Below are 18,483 nucleotides of genomic sequence, written 5' to 3' on the forward strand. Positions count from 1 at the left end.
GTGGTGGCACATGCTTTTAATCCCAGCACTTGAAGTCGGGTGCTGTTGTCTGGATAGCGGGTCCAGAGTACTCTCACCCTCCTGTTCGGAAGACTAGCCTGTAGAAGTCACTCGCTAGACAGTTTCTTTTTTAGAAGATGCATATGAGAGAAACAGTTAAGAAATCAATTATACACAAAAACAACCCTAGTCCCAGCCCTAGCAAAACTTTGGGCAGGCAATCTAAGGTAGGACAAATGGCTGGAGGAAGGGGATAGGTGGGGGAACTTACCTGCTGCCTCAGTGTCTGGGGTAGTCTGGCCCTTCTCCCGGGGATGACTGCCTTCTGACTGGTGTGGCGAGGAAGCCAGGGATGAGCCTGCAGAGCCATTGCCATCTGATTCAGTAGGTGGCTAGCAAGAGTTAAGACAGGATTTCAGTGGCTTTGCCTTTCTGACCTCTTAGACTCCCGACTTTGAAAGGGACTTAGAGACCTCATGCCTATCCTTATGCCCTGGGTCTCTATGAAGCTTTTCATAGTGCCATAAACCAGGACTTTCCCCTTTAGGAAACCTCTTAGATGATCCAGGTATCAATTAAATTCTTCCTTTAACAACACGAGTCAAAGGCTCCTGGTTCTTAAGAACAACACTGCACCTAAAGGTCTCTTGCTGCCATTTCAATTATAATTAAACATTTTTAGAGTCCAATTTTCTCTGGAGTTTTCTCGCTGTATACCTGATTCCGAGTTCATGACATAAGAGTATATGTTAGGAAACTCAAGGAATTTATTAAATACTGTCCCTGAACCAGAGAGGGCAATGGAATACATACCATAAAGAAGGCAGAATGGGGGGCTGATGAGGGGAGAAGGAAGGGAACTAGCTAGAGGGGGCATAGAGCAGGGCAATGAGGGAGAACAAAGTATGATCACAGAAATGTACAAAGAGGCCATGATAAAAATATTACATGAATGTGAACTTAAAAACTGGTCAAGAAAAAAAAAGCTGTTCTTAAGATAATGCAGAGAAGGGATGCCACTGTCTATTGCATATGATGACAATGACAGCTAACATCTATCACGAGTGTACTATATTCCTGGTATCTACCTGAATTATGCAACATGCACTATTTAATTTTGGGTTTTTTTTTCTAGACAGGCTTTCTCTGTGTAGCCCTGGCTGTGACTGTCCTGGAACTAGCTTTTGTACACTAGGCTGGCCTTGAACTCACTGAGATCCACCTGCCTCTGCCTCCCAAGTGCTGGGATTAAAGGCATGCGCCCCCACTGTTGGAGCATTATTTGATTTTTAGGATGATTAAAATCCTACGATGCTGGTGGTATTACTTTTTAAATTATTATTATCACTATTACTATGTATATGTGTGTGCTGTGTGGAGACTCGTATATGTTATGGGGCATATGTGTAGGTTATAGGAGAACTTCGTGGAGTTGGTTCTCTCTTTCCACCGTTATGTGGGTTCCAGGGATTGAACTCAGGTTGTCAGGACTGTGTGGGGAGGATTTTATTAGCTGAGCCATCTTGTTGGTCCTTTTTAAAAAAAGATGTATTTTTTATCTTTTAATTTTGCATATGCATCTGTGAGTGTATGGCACAGGTGTGCAGGTACTTCCAGAGGTCAGAAGAAGGTGTCTGATCCCTTGGACCTGGAGTTACTCCTGGTTGTGAGCTGCACTACATGGGTGCCGGGCAACTCAACTCTGGTCCTCTGGAAGAGCTGAGCATTCTTAACTGCGGAGCCATCTCTTTAGCTCTGTTGTTTGTCTCACTTAAAAACTGAGCTGCTTTATCACTACCTCTGTTTTACAGACAAGAGAACTGGGGCCAGATATGGTTACAGAACTTTCCCAGCACCCCCAGGCACTGGCTTACAGCACTATATTCAAACCCAGGCTGTCTGACCCCAGAGCTGCCTGACCTCCCAGAGACAAAAAGGAAGCCCTTTATGGTAATATATTTCTCTTGCCAAGCATGTCCAAACCTGAAAATGCCACATTTTGGACTATGTGTTGGCGTGTTGCGCTCGTGAGTGTACATGTACGGCCATGACTGCGGGGGCCAGAGAACAACTTTGGGTGTCATTCCTCAGGTATTATCCACCTTGCTTTTCTTTATTTTAAGAGACAGGTCCTTCACAGGCCTGGAACTCACCCAGTAGGCTAGGCTGGCCCGCAAGCCCCAGTAATCCACGTCCCTGGCACGGCGATTCCATGTGTGTTACCACATCTGGCATATTCTTTTAAACATGGCCTTTGCCGATCCAATCGGGGCCCTTGTGCTTGGTGCTTTACTAACTGAGCCCCTTTGTCTCAGATGGGTTTTGAAGTGAGTTCTTTTAATACCAGATTCCAATGGGCTGAGAACTAGTGTAGGGATAGCCCAGCCCATGGGGGGGGGGGGGGGACGTGTTCACCTCTGGCTAATGTTTATGTATAAATCTGGCGGGCCTGAGCCCCGCTGGTCTCTTTTTTGTATCTCCTGCTCATCGCTGGATCCCTGGTGTTGTAAGCTATCCCTTCATTAAAATTTGCTGTTTCATATTAAGTTAGCCTTGTTATTACGCCGCTTACAAACTAGAAAGTCCTTAAAAGTCCTTCCTCTGCCTCCAGGCCGGAGGCAGTTTGGGACTCACAAGAGAGGTGGTGTGGAAGAGGATGTAGCCATACCGCCCATTTCCTTCTTCGTCCCTTCATTCCGGTTGCCCGTCAGCTCATCCCAAGAAGTCACCTGACTGCCTCAGTCAAGGGGTGCTTTCTCTTTTCTCTGCTGCACCCCTATCTCTCCATGCCCTCCTCCTGAGTCAGGGGCCACCCTGCTTCTGTATCCCCAGCCTCACCTGCAAGAGCAGCTCCCTCAGGCGCTGCAGCTGAGACTCCAGCTGCTTGTTGTGGTCTTCAAGGATCTGCATGCGTGTCTCCAGGCGGCTCTTGTGCTGCCGCAGGATCCTGGCTTCAGCCAGGAGCTCCTCATTGCGATGGTCCGGAGTTGCTTCACTGGAGCCCTCAGTCAGGGTGGGTGCCTCCGCTGCTTCTTCGTGTTGCCACTTCAGGCGCCTCAGCTCTCCCTGGAGAATCCTGCCATGGACATGGAAGCCAAGAACTAGGGCTTTAACAGGGTCAATTGGCTATCCAGATTCCACAGGGCCTCCCCTTTCCCAGGTGTGAGGGGTCACTGGGCTCTCCTAACCCAATCCCTGGCAATGCTCTGCTTGAGAGGGCCACAGCCATTTCCTCTCCAGGCCATTTGACATTTACTGTGCCATCCTGAGGCCTCAGAGTAGTGAACTGACATTTCACATAAGAAATGTCTTAGGGCTTTGATGCTTTGGGGATTAATTTTGACCTTCAAAAGCAGGCACGAACATGTTCTGCAAATAAAAGAGGCATTAGTGCAAATCGCTTACCTACTCCACTTATAGACTTTTAGATTCTAAGGGAAGACAGCATACATAAAGAGATCACCTATCCTGCTTCTTCTCCCTACAGCCCCCCATCTGACCTGCTTCTTCTCCCTACAGCCCCCATCTGACCTGCTTCTTCTCCCTACAGCCCCCCAATCTGACCTGCTTCTTCTCCCTACAGCCCCCCATCCGACCTGCTTCTTCTCCCTACAGCCCCCCAATCTGACCTTCTTCTTCTCCCTACAGCCCCCCATCCGACCTGCTTCTTCTCCCTACAGCCCCCATCTGACCTTCTTCTCCCTACAGCCCCCCATCTGACCTTCTTCTCCCTAAAGCCCCCCATCTGACCTGCTTCTTCTCCCTACAGCCCCCCATCTGACCTTCTTCTCCCTACAGCCCCCCATCTGACCTTCTTCTCTCTACAGCCCCCCATCCGACCTGCTTCTTCTCCCTACAGCCCCCCAATCTGACCTTCTTCTTCTCCCTACAGCCCCCCATCCGACCTGCTTCTTCTCCCTACAGCCCCCCAATCTGACCTTCTTCTTCTCCCTACAGCCCCCCATCCGACCTGCTTCTTCTCCCTACAGCCCCCATCTGACCTTCTTCTCCCTACAGCCCCCCATCTGACCTTCTTCTCCCTAAAGCCCCCCATCTGACCTGCTTCTTCTCCCTACAGCCCCCCATCTGACCTTCTTCTCCCTACAGCCCCCCATCTGACCTTCTTCTCTCTACAGCCCCCCATCCGACCTGCTTCTTCTCCCTATAGCCCCCCAATCTGACCTGCTTCTTCTCCCTACAGCCCCCCAATCTGACCTGCTTCTTCTCCCTACAGCCCCCCAATCTGACCTGCTTCTTCTCCCTACAGCCCCCCATCTGACCTGCTTCTCCCTACAGCCCCCCATCTGACCTTCTTCTCCCTACAGCCCCCCATCTGACCTTCTCTCTACAGCCCCCCATCTGACCTGCTTCTTCTCCCTACAGCCCCCAATCTGACCTGCTTCTTCTCCCTACAGCCCCCCATCTGACCTGCTTTGAGTGCTCACAATGAGTCAAGGAAACACTCCAAAGAGCCAGCCTACTTTTAGGCCCACTACTTCCTGTTGTTTGCGCAAACAGAATCACTCTTGCTAGCATTTCCCAGCGCAGGCTCCCCACTGCTCTAACGGAGCAGTTCTCCAGACCACCCCTAGTGAGGAAGCAGGGTTTTGATTTTAGTTCACACCACTGTATAATGATATGATGTCCTAATGCTCACAACCATTCACAGTTCACAACACTGCCATTCCCTGCTGCGCAGGCTCTACACCACTCGAATCCATCTCCAGCCTGTTCAGGGTGATGGACCACTAGCCATGTGCTTGATCCTGACCATGTCAAGTTTGCGAGAAAAGTTTCGAAACCCCTACTGTCTATTTGTGTGCTTGTCTTTCCTGGACTGGTGACACACACTTTGCAAGCTGGTCCTCACCTGCACTCCACCACTCGAGGCACACTGTTCTAAGGCTCGCCACTCCGAGGCGGGCATGCGGACCGGGGACCCTAACAGCCCCTGACAGCTGGTTAGAAACAGAAACTCAGGCCCCACACCTTGAGGAGTCAGGACTTGCGGCTTCCCAAGCTTTGCAATGTACTACTGTGCACAGCGCTCCCACAGGACTCTGCTGTGCACAGCGCTCCCACAGGACTCTGCTGTGCACAGCGCTCCCACAGGACTCTGCTCCAAGAGGCTCTGCACTTGTTACTTGCCTCCCTCCAAGAGCTGTCAACTTTCCTCGGGCCTCTTCCTCTGTGAGATTAATGGCATCCCTGGTACTTTGTCTCTTCTGGTTCGGAAATTCTGTACGTACTGTCACAACCCCCTGGGAAACTTTCATTCAGGATCAAGTAGTTCTTTCAAGTTTTAGTACAGAAAGTTCTTTGAGAGCAAAGACAGGTTATATTCTCTTCTGCATTCTTCTAGGGTTCTCTCTGCCTAGTGTATCTAGTGGGTACTTGGAAAAGTCAGGGTTATATTACATCTGATCCTCAAAGTAACCCTGGGAAACTGGCATCATTATCCCTATCATACAGACAAGAAAATGGAAGATCATAGGATGTAAATGACTTGATCCAGGTTGTATAGCACATGAAGTATCAAGACTGAAACTCAAGGCACCAGCCTCTGGAGCCACACAAATTTATGCCCTGGCCACACCTACCGGTTCTCATCTTCTAAATGGGCCAGGATCTTCTCTAGCTCTCCTTTGCTTTCTGTCCCCATGCCACACGGAGCCTGCTGTCCAAAGGCTGGCTCCCTGTCTGTGATGGGGCTGGAGTGTCGCAACAGGTACTGGTCCTCATCTCTGCATGGGTGTAAGGAGAGGAAAGGAGGTGACCAGGTGTTGAACACAGACGCAAGTCAGGGAGCCAGTGCTCAGATCCTGGCTCAGTCCCCAGAAAAGCTATGCTGGCCCATCCACTTTGAAGTCACGTAAAGAAAGCCAGGCCTCAAGTTCAGGCTTTGGAAGTTGAAAGAGGCAGTATCTGAGAGAGGACTGGGAGATATTTCCAGGATGCTGATGCTTCTGAGATCTTCTCAATAAGAAAATCACTTCTCTTTCTGTGCTGTTGCCATTTCGATGTCCCCTTTCTTTCTCTCCTCCCAGAAGGATCTGAGTCCCAGTCAAGACCAGATTGTCTTATATAGTCAGCTGTCCCTGGGCCTTCTTTACAGGCAAGGGACCTCCTTTAAAAGATGCAAGGGCACCCTCTCCGTGCTCTAACACCAGGGCTCCCTTAGGCCAGACTTCAGTTGGGAGTCTCTGCCTTCTCCTAGGGTTGCTGTAGCATTAGATGGGGTTTTGTATCTTGAGCATGAGATAACAGCTCCTTTCTGTAACTTCAGATAGGAGCTCCCCCCCCCCAAAAGTTAGGCATGGAAGGATGGGATCTTGTGATAGAAGGGGCTTGGGTAGATGGCTCAGTTGACAGATGGAAAATTGCCTCTCTTACTAAACAGTGTAGTCAGGAAGCAGCCTTCCTTCCTCGGAGAATCAAGGACCCTAGCCACCAGCCTCCCATTCTCAAACAGTGGCAGAAGGATCCCAAGGACAGCTATTTCTGGAAAATTAGCAGCTGTAGAAACTCACATGCTGTCATCCGGGGACAGGCTGTCATTAAAAAAGGAACAATTTTGACTTTCCATCTCAGCAAGCCTAGAAAGAAAGAGCCACAGTAAGAGAAAAAGCAGGATGTGGGGCCTGCTTCCACCTCCAGCAATCTAATGGTGCAATCGGATAACCGGCTTTGGGGCTTTGGGAGCGGGGCCCCCACCTACCACCACTGGCCATGGACAGTTCACTCTGCATCTCCCCTGGTTCATTCCAAGTCTCCTTGCCCTTGCACTTCCGACAGTCCCCACCCCAACTCCCAGTGAAAGGCAGTGGTACCTGCTGGCGAAATGCTCAATTCGAGAGTGTGTGTCCGCATGTGGCAACATCGGGGAAGAAGCCGGTCTGGGGGAAAGTAGTAAAGATTAAGAGCACCAGAGGCAACTGAAAGCCTGTCTGTCTGTCAGCACTCCCACCCCTCCCCTGCCAAGATGGTAATCCGATGCAGAGAGCAGATCGAATCCTCCTCTATTTCTCAGGCCAGAGGCTAAGTCAGACTCAAGCTCAACCGCCTTGTTTGCTAGGGGCTTTCACTTGGGAACTTTCTCCAGCTCATCGGGGACTCAGCCCCTTCACAGCATAAGTGAGCTGCATGGGGCCACCCGCAGCCTCCAGCCTCTGCGAGGCCACCAGTACTCACGTCTCACTGCACTCAGTCTCCAGCACTGACTGCACAGGCAGATAGCCTCGCTGCGGGTGTTTGCTGAAATACTGCTTTGAGCGGAATTTATTCTTTAAGGTAGTGGCGAAGTCCCTCATGTTTTCACTGGATGTGGTCTGCAGGAAGACAGGACCGAGGGACTCACCCTGGTGGCTTCCACACACTATGAGGTGTGTGACTCTTTCACTGGAGTTCAGAATGTGACTGCTATCCCAACGTTGTTTGTGCCTACCATACCCCTCTCTCCAAACGTCTGTAAGACCATACCCTAAACTCAGAACTCTAGGAAGGTAGACTGGAGGGGTGAAGAGAAAGGAAGATTTTCATCTGAAACTTTAGATGCCTCTATCTGCGGAGTTGGAAGTTTTTACAGTAAGCATGTAATTGCTGCATTTTAAGATATCGCTTTTTGTCATTATGCTGGGCTTGGTTGGGTAAGCATATTGTTGAAAGCTCATGGGTTCTTTGCTGCCGCACAGAGAAGATGTGCTCTCGCAGCAGCTGTCCTGGACTTCTGGCTTGCACAATCTTCCCATGCCCCTTTCTGTGATTGTCCCTAATCTTAGGTGCATGGTGGGTGTTGCAGATCAGCCAGTTGTAGTTGGGCAGCCCACAGTCACTTATTATCTACACTTTGAGCAGTTGTGGTGCTCTGTAATAGTACCCATGGTGACAACACCAGCTGACATGCCAACACAGATGGAAACTCCACATGGTCCCACCCCTACACGAAGAGCTACAAGGGGTGGATGCCCGCTGGGAGAGAAAGAACCATTTTTCTCCGGGGACAAGCCCTCACAGATGTCATCCCTGGACACGTGTGCACACTAGCGAAGCTAAATGGACTCAGTAGGCTGTATATATATGCGTGCATACATATGTCTATTGTATATATGTGTGTGTATGTATGTATGCACACATGTATATACATGTAACAATTAAAGAAGAGAGCATGCATTTGGGAGGGGACACAGGAAAAGGTGGAGGGGTACAGCATGTAGATGCACTGCTCATTCATGAACTCCTCAAAAAATAAAATTATCATATAAATTTTTTGTAATCATTTTTTATAAAATTTGAAATTTTGTTTATTTACTTTGTGTGTGTACACGCGCACTTGCACACACTATGATATGTAAGTGGAGCTCAGAAGACAACACACAATCGTTGGTTCTCTTCTTCCACCATGAATATTCTAGGAATCAAATTCAGGCTTGGCAGGAAGTGCCTTTATGTGCTGCGCCATTGTGCTGCTTCCTTTCTATACGTTCTAGGAATGGAGAAGCTGAACAGGAGGCAGAGGACTATTGGCTTACCTCTTCTACCTAGTTTTCTCTGTTTGCCCTTTATAATGTTTTGTGTAAGTGATAGTAAAGCAGAATTAAAGGACGTGGCCCCTACTCCCACCGGCTCACACATTCCTGTGCTAAAACAATTGGAAGATAACACCTTAGGATGGTGGATTATATAGAAACAGGTTGAAAACGGAGCAGCGGATGGGAGAGAGAGCCAGTGAGAGCGGACTTGGGCTTCTGGATGAATCGAAGGGAACAGAAACGTGTACAGACACTGAGGGTGGTACTGGACTGATGGCTCTGAACTTAAGAGCGCTGCAAGTCCAGAGGCTGCGGTTCGAGTCCCTGTACCCACACGGCAGCCCACATTGTTTTTTTCACTCTAGTTCCAAGGGACCTGACACCCTCTCCTGGCCTCTTCAGGCACCAGGCATGCAAGTGGTCCACAGACAGACGCATAAAATGAAAAACGAATAACTCTCAAGGACATCAAGGGAAGGAGCCCAGGAGGCTGCACAAGTACGGGAACCCTGTGGCTGAGCTCACAGGCAAGAAGGGAGCTGCTTGGGCAGCTGCGAAAGGAAGGCTGCCCGTCGAAACTTGGGACAATCTGTGAGTACAGGTTAAAAAAATCAATCTTTTTTCCTATTAATTGACTGAGCAATTTGAGCACAGGCTTTGGTACTGGCAAGGGGGTAGGGAAAACAAACCAACAAACCAAAATTACAAAGTAGCAAGAAAAGACCCAGTGATTCAGCACAAAAGCCATACAAGAAGCTGCCCAGGAAAAATTCGCATGATAAGTGGAGGGGGTACCTGGAACCACCTTGCGCTTTTTTTCCACATTGGGACATTATTTCGGCAGCAAAACAGCTAAAGACAATTAAAGGGCTAAGAGGGCCCTCAGTCAACTGTGGGCCCAAGACAGGAAAGCTATGATGGAAGACTAGAGGGGCCTGAATCCCAAAACCAGTGAATCCCTAATGTTTGGGGAAGGTTCCACGAGGAGAGCTGGCATGCGTCAATGCTACAAAAAGAGGACCAAAGCCTACTGTGTGAGAGGCCCATCCCTTTTATCTGGTGCAGAGGAAAAAAAGCCTAGGGTCTAAAGGATGCCCACCCCTCCCACCTAGTGTCTGAGAGATGGCCACCCCTCCGACCAAGTCTCTGAGAGGGGACCACTCCTCCCACCTAGTGTGCGAGAGATGCCCACCCCTCCGACCTAGTGTCTGAAAGGTGCCCAACCCTTCCACCTAGTGTAGAGGACCAAGGGCTCCAGTCTGAGAAATGCCCACCCTCCCACCTAGAGTCTGAGAGATGCCCACCCCTCCCACCTAGTGTAGAGGACCAAGGACTCGTGACTGAGAGATGCCCACCCCTCCCACCTAGTGTCTGAGAATGCCCAACCCTCCCACCTAGGGTAGAGGACCAAGGGCTTGTGTCTCAGAGATGCCCACATCTCCCACCTTGTGTCTGAGAGAGGCCCACCCTTCTCACATAGTGTCTGAGAGATACCCACCCATCCATCTAGAGTCTGAGAGATGCCCACCCCTCCCCTTGTGTCGGAGAGATGCCCACAACTCCCACCTAGTGTCTGAGAATGCCCACCCCTCCCACCTAGAGTCTGAGAAACATTAACCACTCCCAACCAGTGTAGAGGACTAAGGGCTCATGTCTGAGAGATGCCCACACCTCGCACCTAATTCTGAGAAATGCTAACCCCTCCCGCCTAGTGTAGGGGACCAAGAACTCGTGTCTGAGAGAAGCCCACGCCTCCCACCTAGTGTCTGAGAGGTGTCCACCCCTTCCATGTAGTGTGAGAGAGGTGCCCACACCACCAACCTAGTGTGTGAGAGATGCCCAGCTTTCCCACCTAGTGTCTGAGAGGTGCCCACCCCTCCCACCTGGTGTCTGAGAGATGCCCACCCCTCACCCTTAGAGTCTGAGAGGTGCCCACCCCTCCCACCTAGTGTCTCAGAGATGCCCACCCCTCCCACCTAGTGTCTCAGAGATGCCCACTCCTCGCACCTAGTGTCTGAAAGATGCCCACCCTCCCACATAGTGTCTGAAAGATGCCCAAGAGTCCCACCTAGTGTCAGAGAGATGTACACCCCTCCACCTAGTGTCTGAGAGGTGCCCACCCCTTCCACCGAGTGTAGAGGACCAAGGGCTCATGTCTGAGAGATGCCCATCCTTCCCACCTAGTGTCTGAGAGATGCCCACCCCTCCCACCTAGTGTCTGAGAGGTGCCAACCACTCCCACATAATGTAGAGAACCAAGGGCTCGTGTCTTAGAGATGCCAACCCCTCCCACCGACTGTGTGAGAGGTGTCCACCCTTCCCATCTGGTGTAGAGGACCAAAGACTAATGTCCGAGAAAGGCCTCCCCTCGCACCTAGTGTCTGAGAGGTGTCCACCCCTCCGACGTAGTGTGAGAGAGGTGCCCACACCACCCAACTAGTGTGTAAGAGTTGCCCACCCACCTACCTGGTGCAGAGGACGAAAGCCTAGGGTCGAAGAGATGCCCACTCCTCCCACCTAGTGTCTGAGAGATGCCCACCCCTCACACCGACTGTCTGAGAGGGGACCAATCCTCATACCTACTGAGTGAGAGATGCCCACCCCTCCCACCTAGTGTCTGAGAGGTTCCCACCACTACCACGCAGTGTGAGAGAGATGCCCACCCCACCCACCTGTGTCTGAGATATGCCCACCCCACCCACCTGTGCTGAGAGATGTCCACGCCCCCCACCTAGTGTCTGAGAGGTGCCAACCCCTCCCACCTAGTGTAGAGGACCAAGGGCTCATGTCTGAGAGATGACCAACCCTCCCACCTAGTGTCTGAGAGATGCCCACCAGTTCCACCTAGTGTCTGAGAGATGCCCACCTCTCCCACCTAGTGTCTGAGAAATCCCACCCCTCCCACCTAGTGTCTGAGAGATGCCCACCCCTCCCAAGTGGTGTAAAAGACTAAGGCCTTGTGTCTGAGAGATGCCGACCCCTCCCCCCTAGTATCTTAGAGGTGCACACCCCTCCCACATATTGTCTCAGAGATGCCCACCCCTCCTACCTAGTGTCTCAGAGATGAGCACTCCTCCTACCTAGTGTCTGAAAGAGGCCAACCCCTCCCACCTAGTGTGTGAGAGATGCCCAAGTGTCCCACCTAGTGTCTGAGAGATGACCACCCCTTCCACCTAGTGTAGACGACTAAAGGCTCATGTCTGAGAGATGCCCACCTCTAAAACCTAGCATCTGAGAGATGCCCACCCCGCTTACCTAGTGTCTGAGAGATACCGACCCCTCCCACCTAGTGTCTGAGAGGTGCCCACCCCTCCCACCTAGTGTCTAAGAGATACCCACCCATCCATCTAGTGTCTGAGAGATGCCGACTCCTCCCCGCTTGTGTCGGAGAAATGCCCACCCCTCCCACCTAGTGTCTGAAAGATGCCCACCCCTCCCACCTAGTGTCTGAGAGATGCTCACCCCTCCACCTCGTGTCTGAGAGATGGCCACTCCTCCCACCTCGTGCCTGAGAAACACTAACCCCTCCCACCCAGTGTAGAGGACCAAGGGCTCATGTCTGAGAGATGCCCACCCCTCCGACCTAGTTTCTTAGAGATGCCCACAAATCCCACCTCATGTCTGAGAGATGCCCACCCCTACCACCTAGCGTCTGAGAAATGCTAACCCATCCCACCTTGTTTAGAGGACCAAGGACTCCTATCTGAGAGATGCCCACCACTCCCACCTAGTGTCTGAGAGATGCCCACCACTCCCAACTGGTGTAAAAGACCGAGTCCTTGTGTCTGAGAGATGCCAAAACCTTCCACCTAGTGTGTGAGAGGTGTCCACCACTCCCACCTGGTGTAGAGGACCAAGGCCTCATGTCTGAGTGATGCCCCCCTTCCCACCTAGTGTCGGAGAGATGCCCACCGTTCCCACCTAGTGTCAGAGAGGTGCCCACCCCTCCCACCTTGTGTCTGAGAGATACCCACCCATCCATCTAGTGTCTCAGAAAGGCCCACCCCTCCCCCCTTGTGTCGGAGAGATGCCCACCCCTACCACCTAGTGTCTGAGAGATGCCCACCTCTCCCACCTAGTGGCTGAGAGGGGCCCACCCCTCCCACCTTGTGTCTGAGAGATGCCCTCCCCTCCCACCTAGTGTCTGAGGGATGCCCACCCCTCCCACCTACTGTCTGAAAGATGCCCACCAGTTCCAACTAGTGTCTGAGAGATGCCCACCCTTACCACTTTGTGTCTGAGAGATGCTCACCACTCCCAAGTGGTGTAAAAGACCAAGGACTTGTGTCTTAGAGATGCCAACTCCTCCCACCTAGTGTGAGAGAGGTGCACACACCACACACCTTCTGTGTCAGAGATAAACACCCTTCCACCTAGTGTCTGCAGATGCCTACCCCTCCGACCTAGTGTCTGACAGATGCCCATTCCTCCCACCTAGTGTCTGAGAGATGCCCACCCCTCCCAACTGGTGTAAAAGACCAAGGCCTTGTGTCTGAGAGATGCCAAACCCTCCCACCTAGTGTGTGAGAGGCGTCCACCCCTCCCATCTGGTGTAGAGGACCAAGGGCTCCTCTCTGAGAAATGCCCACCCCTCCCACCTAGTGTCTGAGATGTATCCACCCCTCCAACTTAGTGTGGAGAGGTGCCCACACCCCCCACCTAGTGTGTGAGAGTTGCCCACCCCTCCTACCTGGTGCAGAGAACCAAAGCCTAGCTTCGAAGAGATGCCCACCTCTCCCACCTAGTTTCTGTGAGATGCCCACCCGTCCAACCGAGTGTCTGAGAAGGGACCACTCCATCCACCTAGTGTGTGATACATGCCCACACCCCCACCTAAAGTCTGAGAGGTACCCACCCCTCGAACCGAGTGTCTGAGAGAGGCCCACCACTACGACGTAGTGTGAGAATGATGCCCAACCCTCCCACCTAGTGTCTCAGAGATTCCCACCCCTTCCACCTAGTGTCTAAGAGATGCCCTCGCTCCCCACCTTGTTTCTGAGAGTTGCCCACCCCTTCCACCTAGTGTAGGGGAACAAGCGCTCCTGTCTGAGAAATGCCCACCACTCGGACCTACTGTTTTAGAGATGCCCACCGCTCCCACCTAGTGTGGAGGACCAAATGCTCATGTCTGAGAGATGCCCAGCCCTCCCACCTAGTGTCTGAGAGTTGTCCACCCCGCCCATGTAGAGTGAGAGAGGTGCCCACACCACCCAACTAGTGTGTGACAGATGCCCACCCTTCCCACCTAGTGTCTGAGTGGTGCCAACACCTCCCACGTAGTGTTTCAGAGATGCCCACACCTCCCAACTAGTGTCTCATGGATGCCCACAACTCCCACCTAGTGTCTAAAAGATGCCCACCCATCCCACCTAGTGTCTGAGAGGTGCCCACATCTTCCACCTACTGTTGAGGACCAAGGGCTCGTGTCTGAGAGATGCCCCCCTTTCCACGGAGTGTCTGAGAGATGCCGACCCTTCCCACATGGTGTCTGAGAGGTGCCCACCCCTCCCCCCTCGTGTCGGAGTGGTGCCGACCCCTACCACCAACCGTCTGAGAGATGATCACCCCTCCCACCTAGTGTCTGAGAGGTGCCCACCCCTCCACCTATTGTCTAAGAGATGCCCACCTCTCCGACCTAGTGTCTGAGAGGTGCCCACTACTCCAAACTAGTGTCTGACAGGTGCCCACCACTCCCATCTAGTGTCTGAGAGATACCCACCGTTACCATCTAGTGTCTGAGAGATGCCCATCCCTTTCACCTAGTGTCTGAGAGATGCCCACTCCTCCCACCTAGTGTCTGAGAGATGCCAAGTCCTCCCACCTAGTGTCTGAGAGGTGCCCACTCCTACCACCTAGTGTAGAGGACCAAGGGCTCCTCTCTGAGAAATGCGCACCCTTCCCACCTAGTGTCTGAGAGATACCCACCCCTACCACCTAGTGTCTAAGAGATGCACACTCCTCCCACCTAGTGTCTGGGAGGTGCCCACCACTCCCACCTAGAGTTTGAGAGATACCCACCCCTCCCAGCTAGTGTCTGAGAGATGTGCCCACATCCCACCTTGTGTCTGAGAAATGCTAACACATCCCACCTACTGAGAGGACCAAGGACACGTGTCTGAGAGATGCCCACCCATCAGACCTAGTGTCTGATAGATGACCACCCCTGCCACCTAGTGTCTGAGAGATGCCCACTGCTCCCCCCTTGTGTCAGAGAGATGCCCACCTCTCAAACCTAGTGCCTAAAAGATGCCCACCTCTCCCACCTAGTGTCTGAGAGGTGCCCAACCCTCCCACCTAGTGTCTGAGAGATGCCCATTCCTTCCTCCAAGTGTCTTACAGATGCTCACCCTTCCCACCAATTGCCTGAGTGGTGCCCACCCCTCCCACCTAGCGTATGAGAGAAGTCCACTCCTCCCCCCTTGTGTCGGAGAGAAGCCCACCCCTCCACCTAGTGTCTGAGAGATTCCCACACCTACCACCTAGCGACTGAGAGATGCCCACCCCTCCCACCTAGTGTCGGAGAGGTGCCCACCCCTTCCACCTAGTGTAGAGGACCAAGTGCTCATGTCTGAGAGATGCCCACCCTTCCCACCTAGTGTCTGAGAGATACCTACCCTTCCCACCTACTATCTGAGAGGTGCCCAGCTCTCCCTCCTAGTGTCCGAGAGATGCCCACCCCTCCCACCTAGTGTCTGATAGATGCCCACCGCTCCACCTAGTGTCTGAGATTCCCACCCCTACCACCTACCGTCTGAGAGATGCCCACCCCTGCCACCTAGCGTCTGAGAGGTGCCCACCCCTATCACCTAGTGTAGAGGACCATGGGCCCATTTCTGAGAGAGGGGCACCCCTCCCACCTAGTGTCTGTGAGATGTCCACTCCTCCCACCTAGTGTCTGAGAAACACTAACCCTTCCCAACCAGTGTAGAAGACCAAGGTCTCATGTCTGAGAGATGCCCACCCCTCCCACCTAGTGTCTGAGGGATGCCCACAACTCCCACCTAGTGTCTGAGAGATGCCCACCCCAACACCTAGCGTCTGAGAGATGCCCACACCTGGCACCTAGTGTCTGAGAGATGCCCACCACTCACAACTGGTGTAAAAGACCAAGGCCTTGTGTCCGAGAGATGCCAACCCCTCCCACCTAGTGTGTGAGAGCAGTCCACCCCTCAAACCTGGTGTAGAGGACCAAGGCCTCATGTCTAAGAAATGCCCTACCCCTCCCATCTAGTGTCTGAGAGGTGTCCACCCCTCCCACGTCGTGTGAGAGAGGTGTCCACACCCCCCACCTAGTGTGTAAGAGTTTCCCACCCCTCCTACCTGGCACAGAGAACCAAAGTTTAGCGTCTAAGAGATGCCTACCCCTCCCACCTCTTGTCTGAGAGATGCCCACCCCTCCAACCGTGTGTCTGATAAGGGATCACTCCTCCCACCTAGTGTGTGAGTGATGCCCACTCCCCCCAACTAAAGTCTGAGAGGTGCCCAACCCTCCCACGTAGTGTGAGAAAGATGCCCCCTCCCACCTAGAGTCTGATAGATGCCCACACGTCTCACCTAGTGTGTGAGAAATGCCCACCCCTCCCACCTAGTGTCTGATAGATGCCCACCCCTCCCACCAAGTGTAGAGGACCAAGGGCTCATGTCTGAGAGATGCCCATCCCTCCCACCTAGTGACTGAGAGTTGTCCACCCTTTTACCTAGTGTCTGAAAATGCCCACCCATTCTACATATTGTCTGACAGATGCTGAACTTTCCAACCTAGTGTAGAGAACCATTGCCTCGTGTCTGAGAGATGCCATCCCCTCCCACGTAGTGTCTGAGAGATGCGCACACATCCCACCTTGTGTCTGAGAAATGCTAACCCAGCCCACCTAGTCAGAGGACCAAGGGCTCATGTCTGAGAGATTCCCACCCATCCTACCTAGTGGATGAGAGATGTCCACCCCTCCAACCTAGTGTCTGAGAGATGCCCACGCCTCCCCCCTTGTGTCAGAAAGATGCCCACCCCTCCTACCTAGTGTCTAAAAGATGCCCACCCCTCCCACCTAGTGTATGAGAGGTGCCCACCCCTTCCACCTAGTGTAGAGGACCAAGGGCTCGTGTCAGAGAGATGCACACCCTTCCTACCTAGTGTCTGAGAGATGCCCATCCTTCCCACCTATTGTCTGAGATGTGCCCACCCCTCCCACCTAGCGTATGAGAGATGCCCACCCCTAACAACTAGCGTCTGAGAGATTCCCAACCCTTCAACCTAGTGTCTGACATATACAAACCCTTTCCACCTCGTTTCTGAGAGGGGCCCAACCCTCCCACCTAGTGTCTGAGAGATACCACCCATCAATCTAGTGTCTGGGAGATGCCCACCCCTCCACCTTGTGTCGAAGAGTTGCCAACCAATCCCACCTAGTGTCTGAGAGATACCCACCCATCAATCTAGTGTCTGGGAGATGCCCACCCCTACCCCTTTTGTCGAAGAGTTGCCCACCCCTCCCACCTAGTGTCTGAGAGATGCCCACCACTCCCACCTAGTGTCTGATAGATGCCCACACTTCCACCTAGTGTCTGAGAGATTTCCACCCTTACCAACTACCGTCTCAGAGATGATCACTCCTCCCACCAAGTGTCTGGGAGGTGTCCACCCGTTTCACCTAGTGTAGAGGACCAAGGGTTCATGTCTGAGGGATGCCCACCCCTCCCACCTAGTGTCTGAGAGATGCCCAGCCCTCCCACCTAGTGTCTGAAAGATGCACACCCCTCCCACCCAGTGTCTGAGAGATGCTCAATCCTCCCACCTAGTGTCTGAGAAATGCCCATCACTCCCAACTGGTGTAAAAGACCAAGGCCTTGTGTCTGAGAGATGCCAACACCTCCCACCTAGTGTGTGAGAGGTGCCCACCTCTTCCACCTAGTGTTGAGGACCAAGGGCTCATGACTGAGAGATGCCCACCCTTTCCACCTAGTGTCTGCGAGATGCCTACCCTTCCCACCTAGTATCTGAGAGGTGCCCACCCCATCAACCTAGTGTCTGAGAGATAACCACCCCTACCACCTCGCGTCTGAGAGATGCCCTCCCTCCCACCTAGTATCTGAGATATGCCCTGCCCTCCCACCTAGTGTCTGAAAGGTGCCCACCCCTCCGGCCTAGTGTCTGAGAGATACCAACCCATCCATCTAGTGTCTGAGAGATGCCCACAACTCCCACCTAGTGTCTGAGAGATGCCCACCCCTACCACGTCGCGTCTGAGAGATGCCCTCCCTCCCACCTAGTATCTGAGATATGCCCTGCCCTCCCACCTAGTGTCTGAAAGGTGCCCTCCCCTCCGGCCTAGTGTCTGAGAGATACCAACCCATCCATCTAGTGTCTGAGAGATGCCCACCCCTCCCACCTAGTGTCTGAGAGATGCCCACCCCTACCACCTAGCGACTGAGAAATGCTAACACCTCCCACCTAGAGTAGAGGACCAAGGGCTCATGTCTGAGAGATGCCCACCCCTCCCACCTAGTGTCTGAGAGATGCCTAACAGTTCCACCTAGTGTCTCAGAGATGCCCACCCCTTTCACCTAGTGTCTCAGAGATGCCCACTCCTCCCACCTAGTGTCTGAATAATGCCCAACGCTCCCACCTAGTGTCTGAGAGATGCCCACCCCTCCCACCTAGAGTCTGAGAAACACTAACCCCTTCCACCCACTGTAGCGGACCAAGGGCTCATGTATGAGAGATGCTCACCCCTCCCTCATAGTGTCTGAGAGATGGGCACCCCTCCCACCTGGTGTAAAAGTCCAAGGCCTTCTGTTGGAGAAATGCCAACCCCTCCAACTTAGTGTGTGAGAGGTGTATAGCCCTCGCACCTGGTGTAAATGACCAAGGCCTCATATCCGAGAAATGTCCACCCCTCCCACCTAGTGTCTGAGAGGTGTCCACCCCTCCCACGTAGTGTGAGGGAGGTGCCCACAC

At 52.7% G+C, this 18,483-nt stretch overlaps 1 protein-coding gene across 1 annotated transcript in view; it reads right to left on the minus strand.

Moving 5' to 3' along the window:
- Positions 1-18,483, minus strand: part of Drp2 (dystrophin related protein 2) — a 120,340-nt gene that overhangs the window by 4,069 nt on the left and 97,788 nt on the right. Inside the window, exons 17-22 of the mRNA XM_041636724.1 lie at positions 7,192-7,328; positions 6,831-6,896; positions 6,531-6,596; positions 5,601-5,744; positions 2,839-3,076; positions 272-392 (exon numbers count right to left, since the gene is read on the minus strand). Of these exons, the coding sequence (XP_041492658.1) occupies positions 272-392; positions 2,839-3,076; positions 5,601-5,744; positions 6,531-6,596; positions 6,831-6,896; positions 7,192-7,328 (772 nt within the window). The remainder of the gene's footprint in view (positions 1-271; positions 393-2,838; positions 3,077-5,600; positions 5,745-6,530; positions 6,597-6,830; positions 6,897-7,191; positions 7,329-18,483) is intronic.

The sequence above is a fragment of the Microtus oregoni genome, unplaced genomic scaffold (genome assembly GCF_018167655.1).
Source record: "Microtus oregoni isolate MIOR12 unplaced genomic scaffold, Mior012 000050F_002, whole genome shotgun sequence".
NCBI lineage: Eukaryota > Metazoa > Chordata > Mammalia > Rodentia > Cricetidae > Microtus > Microtus oregoni.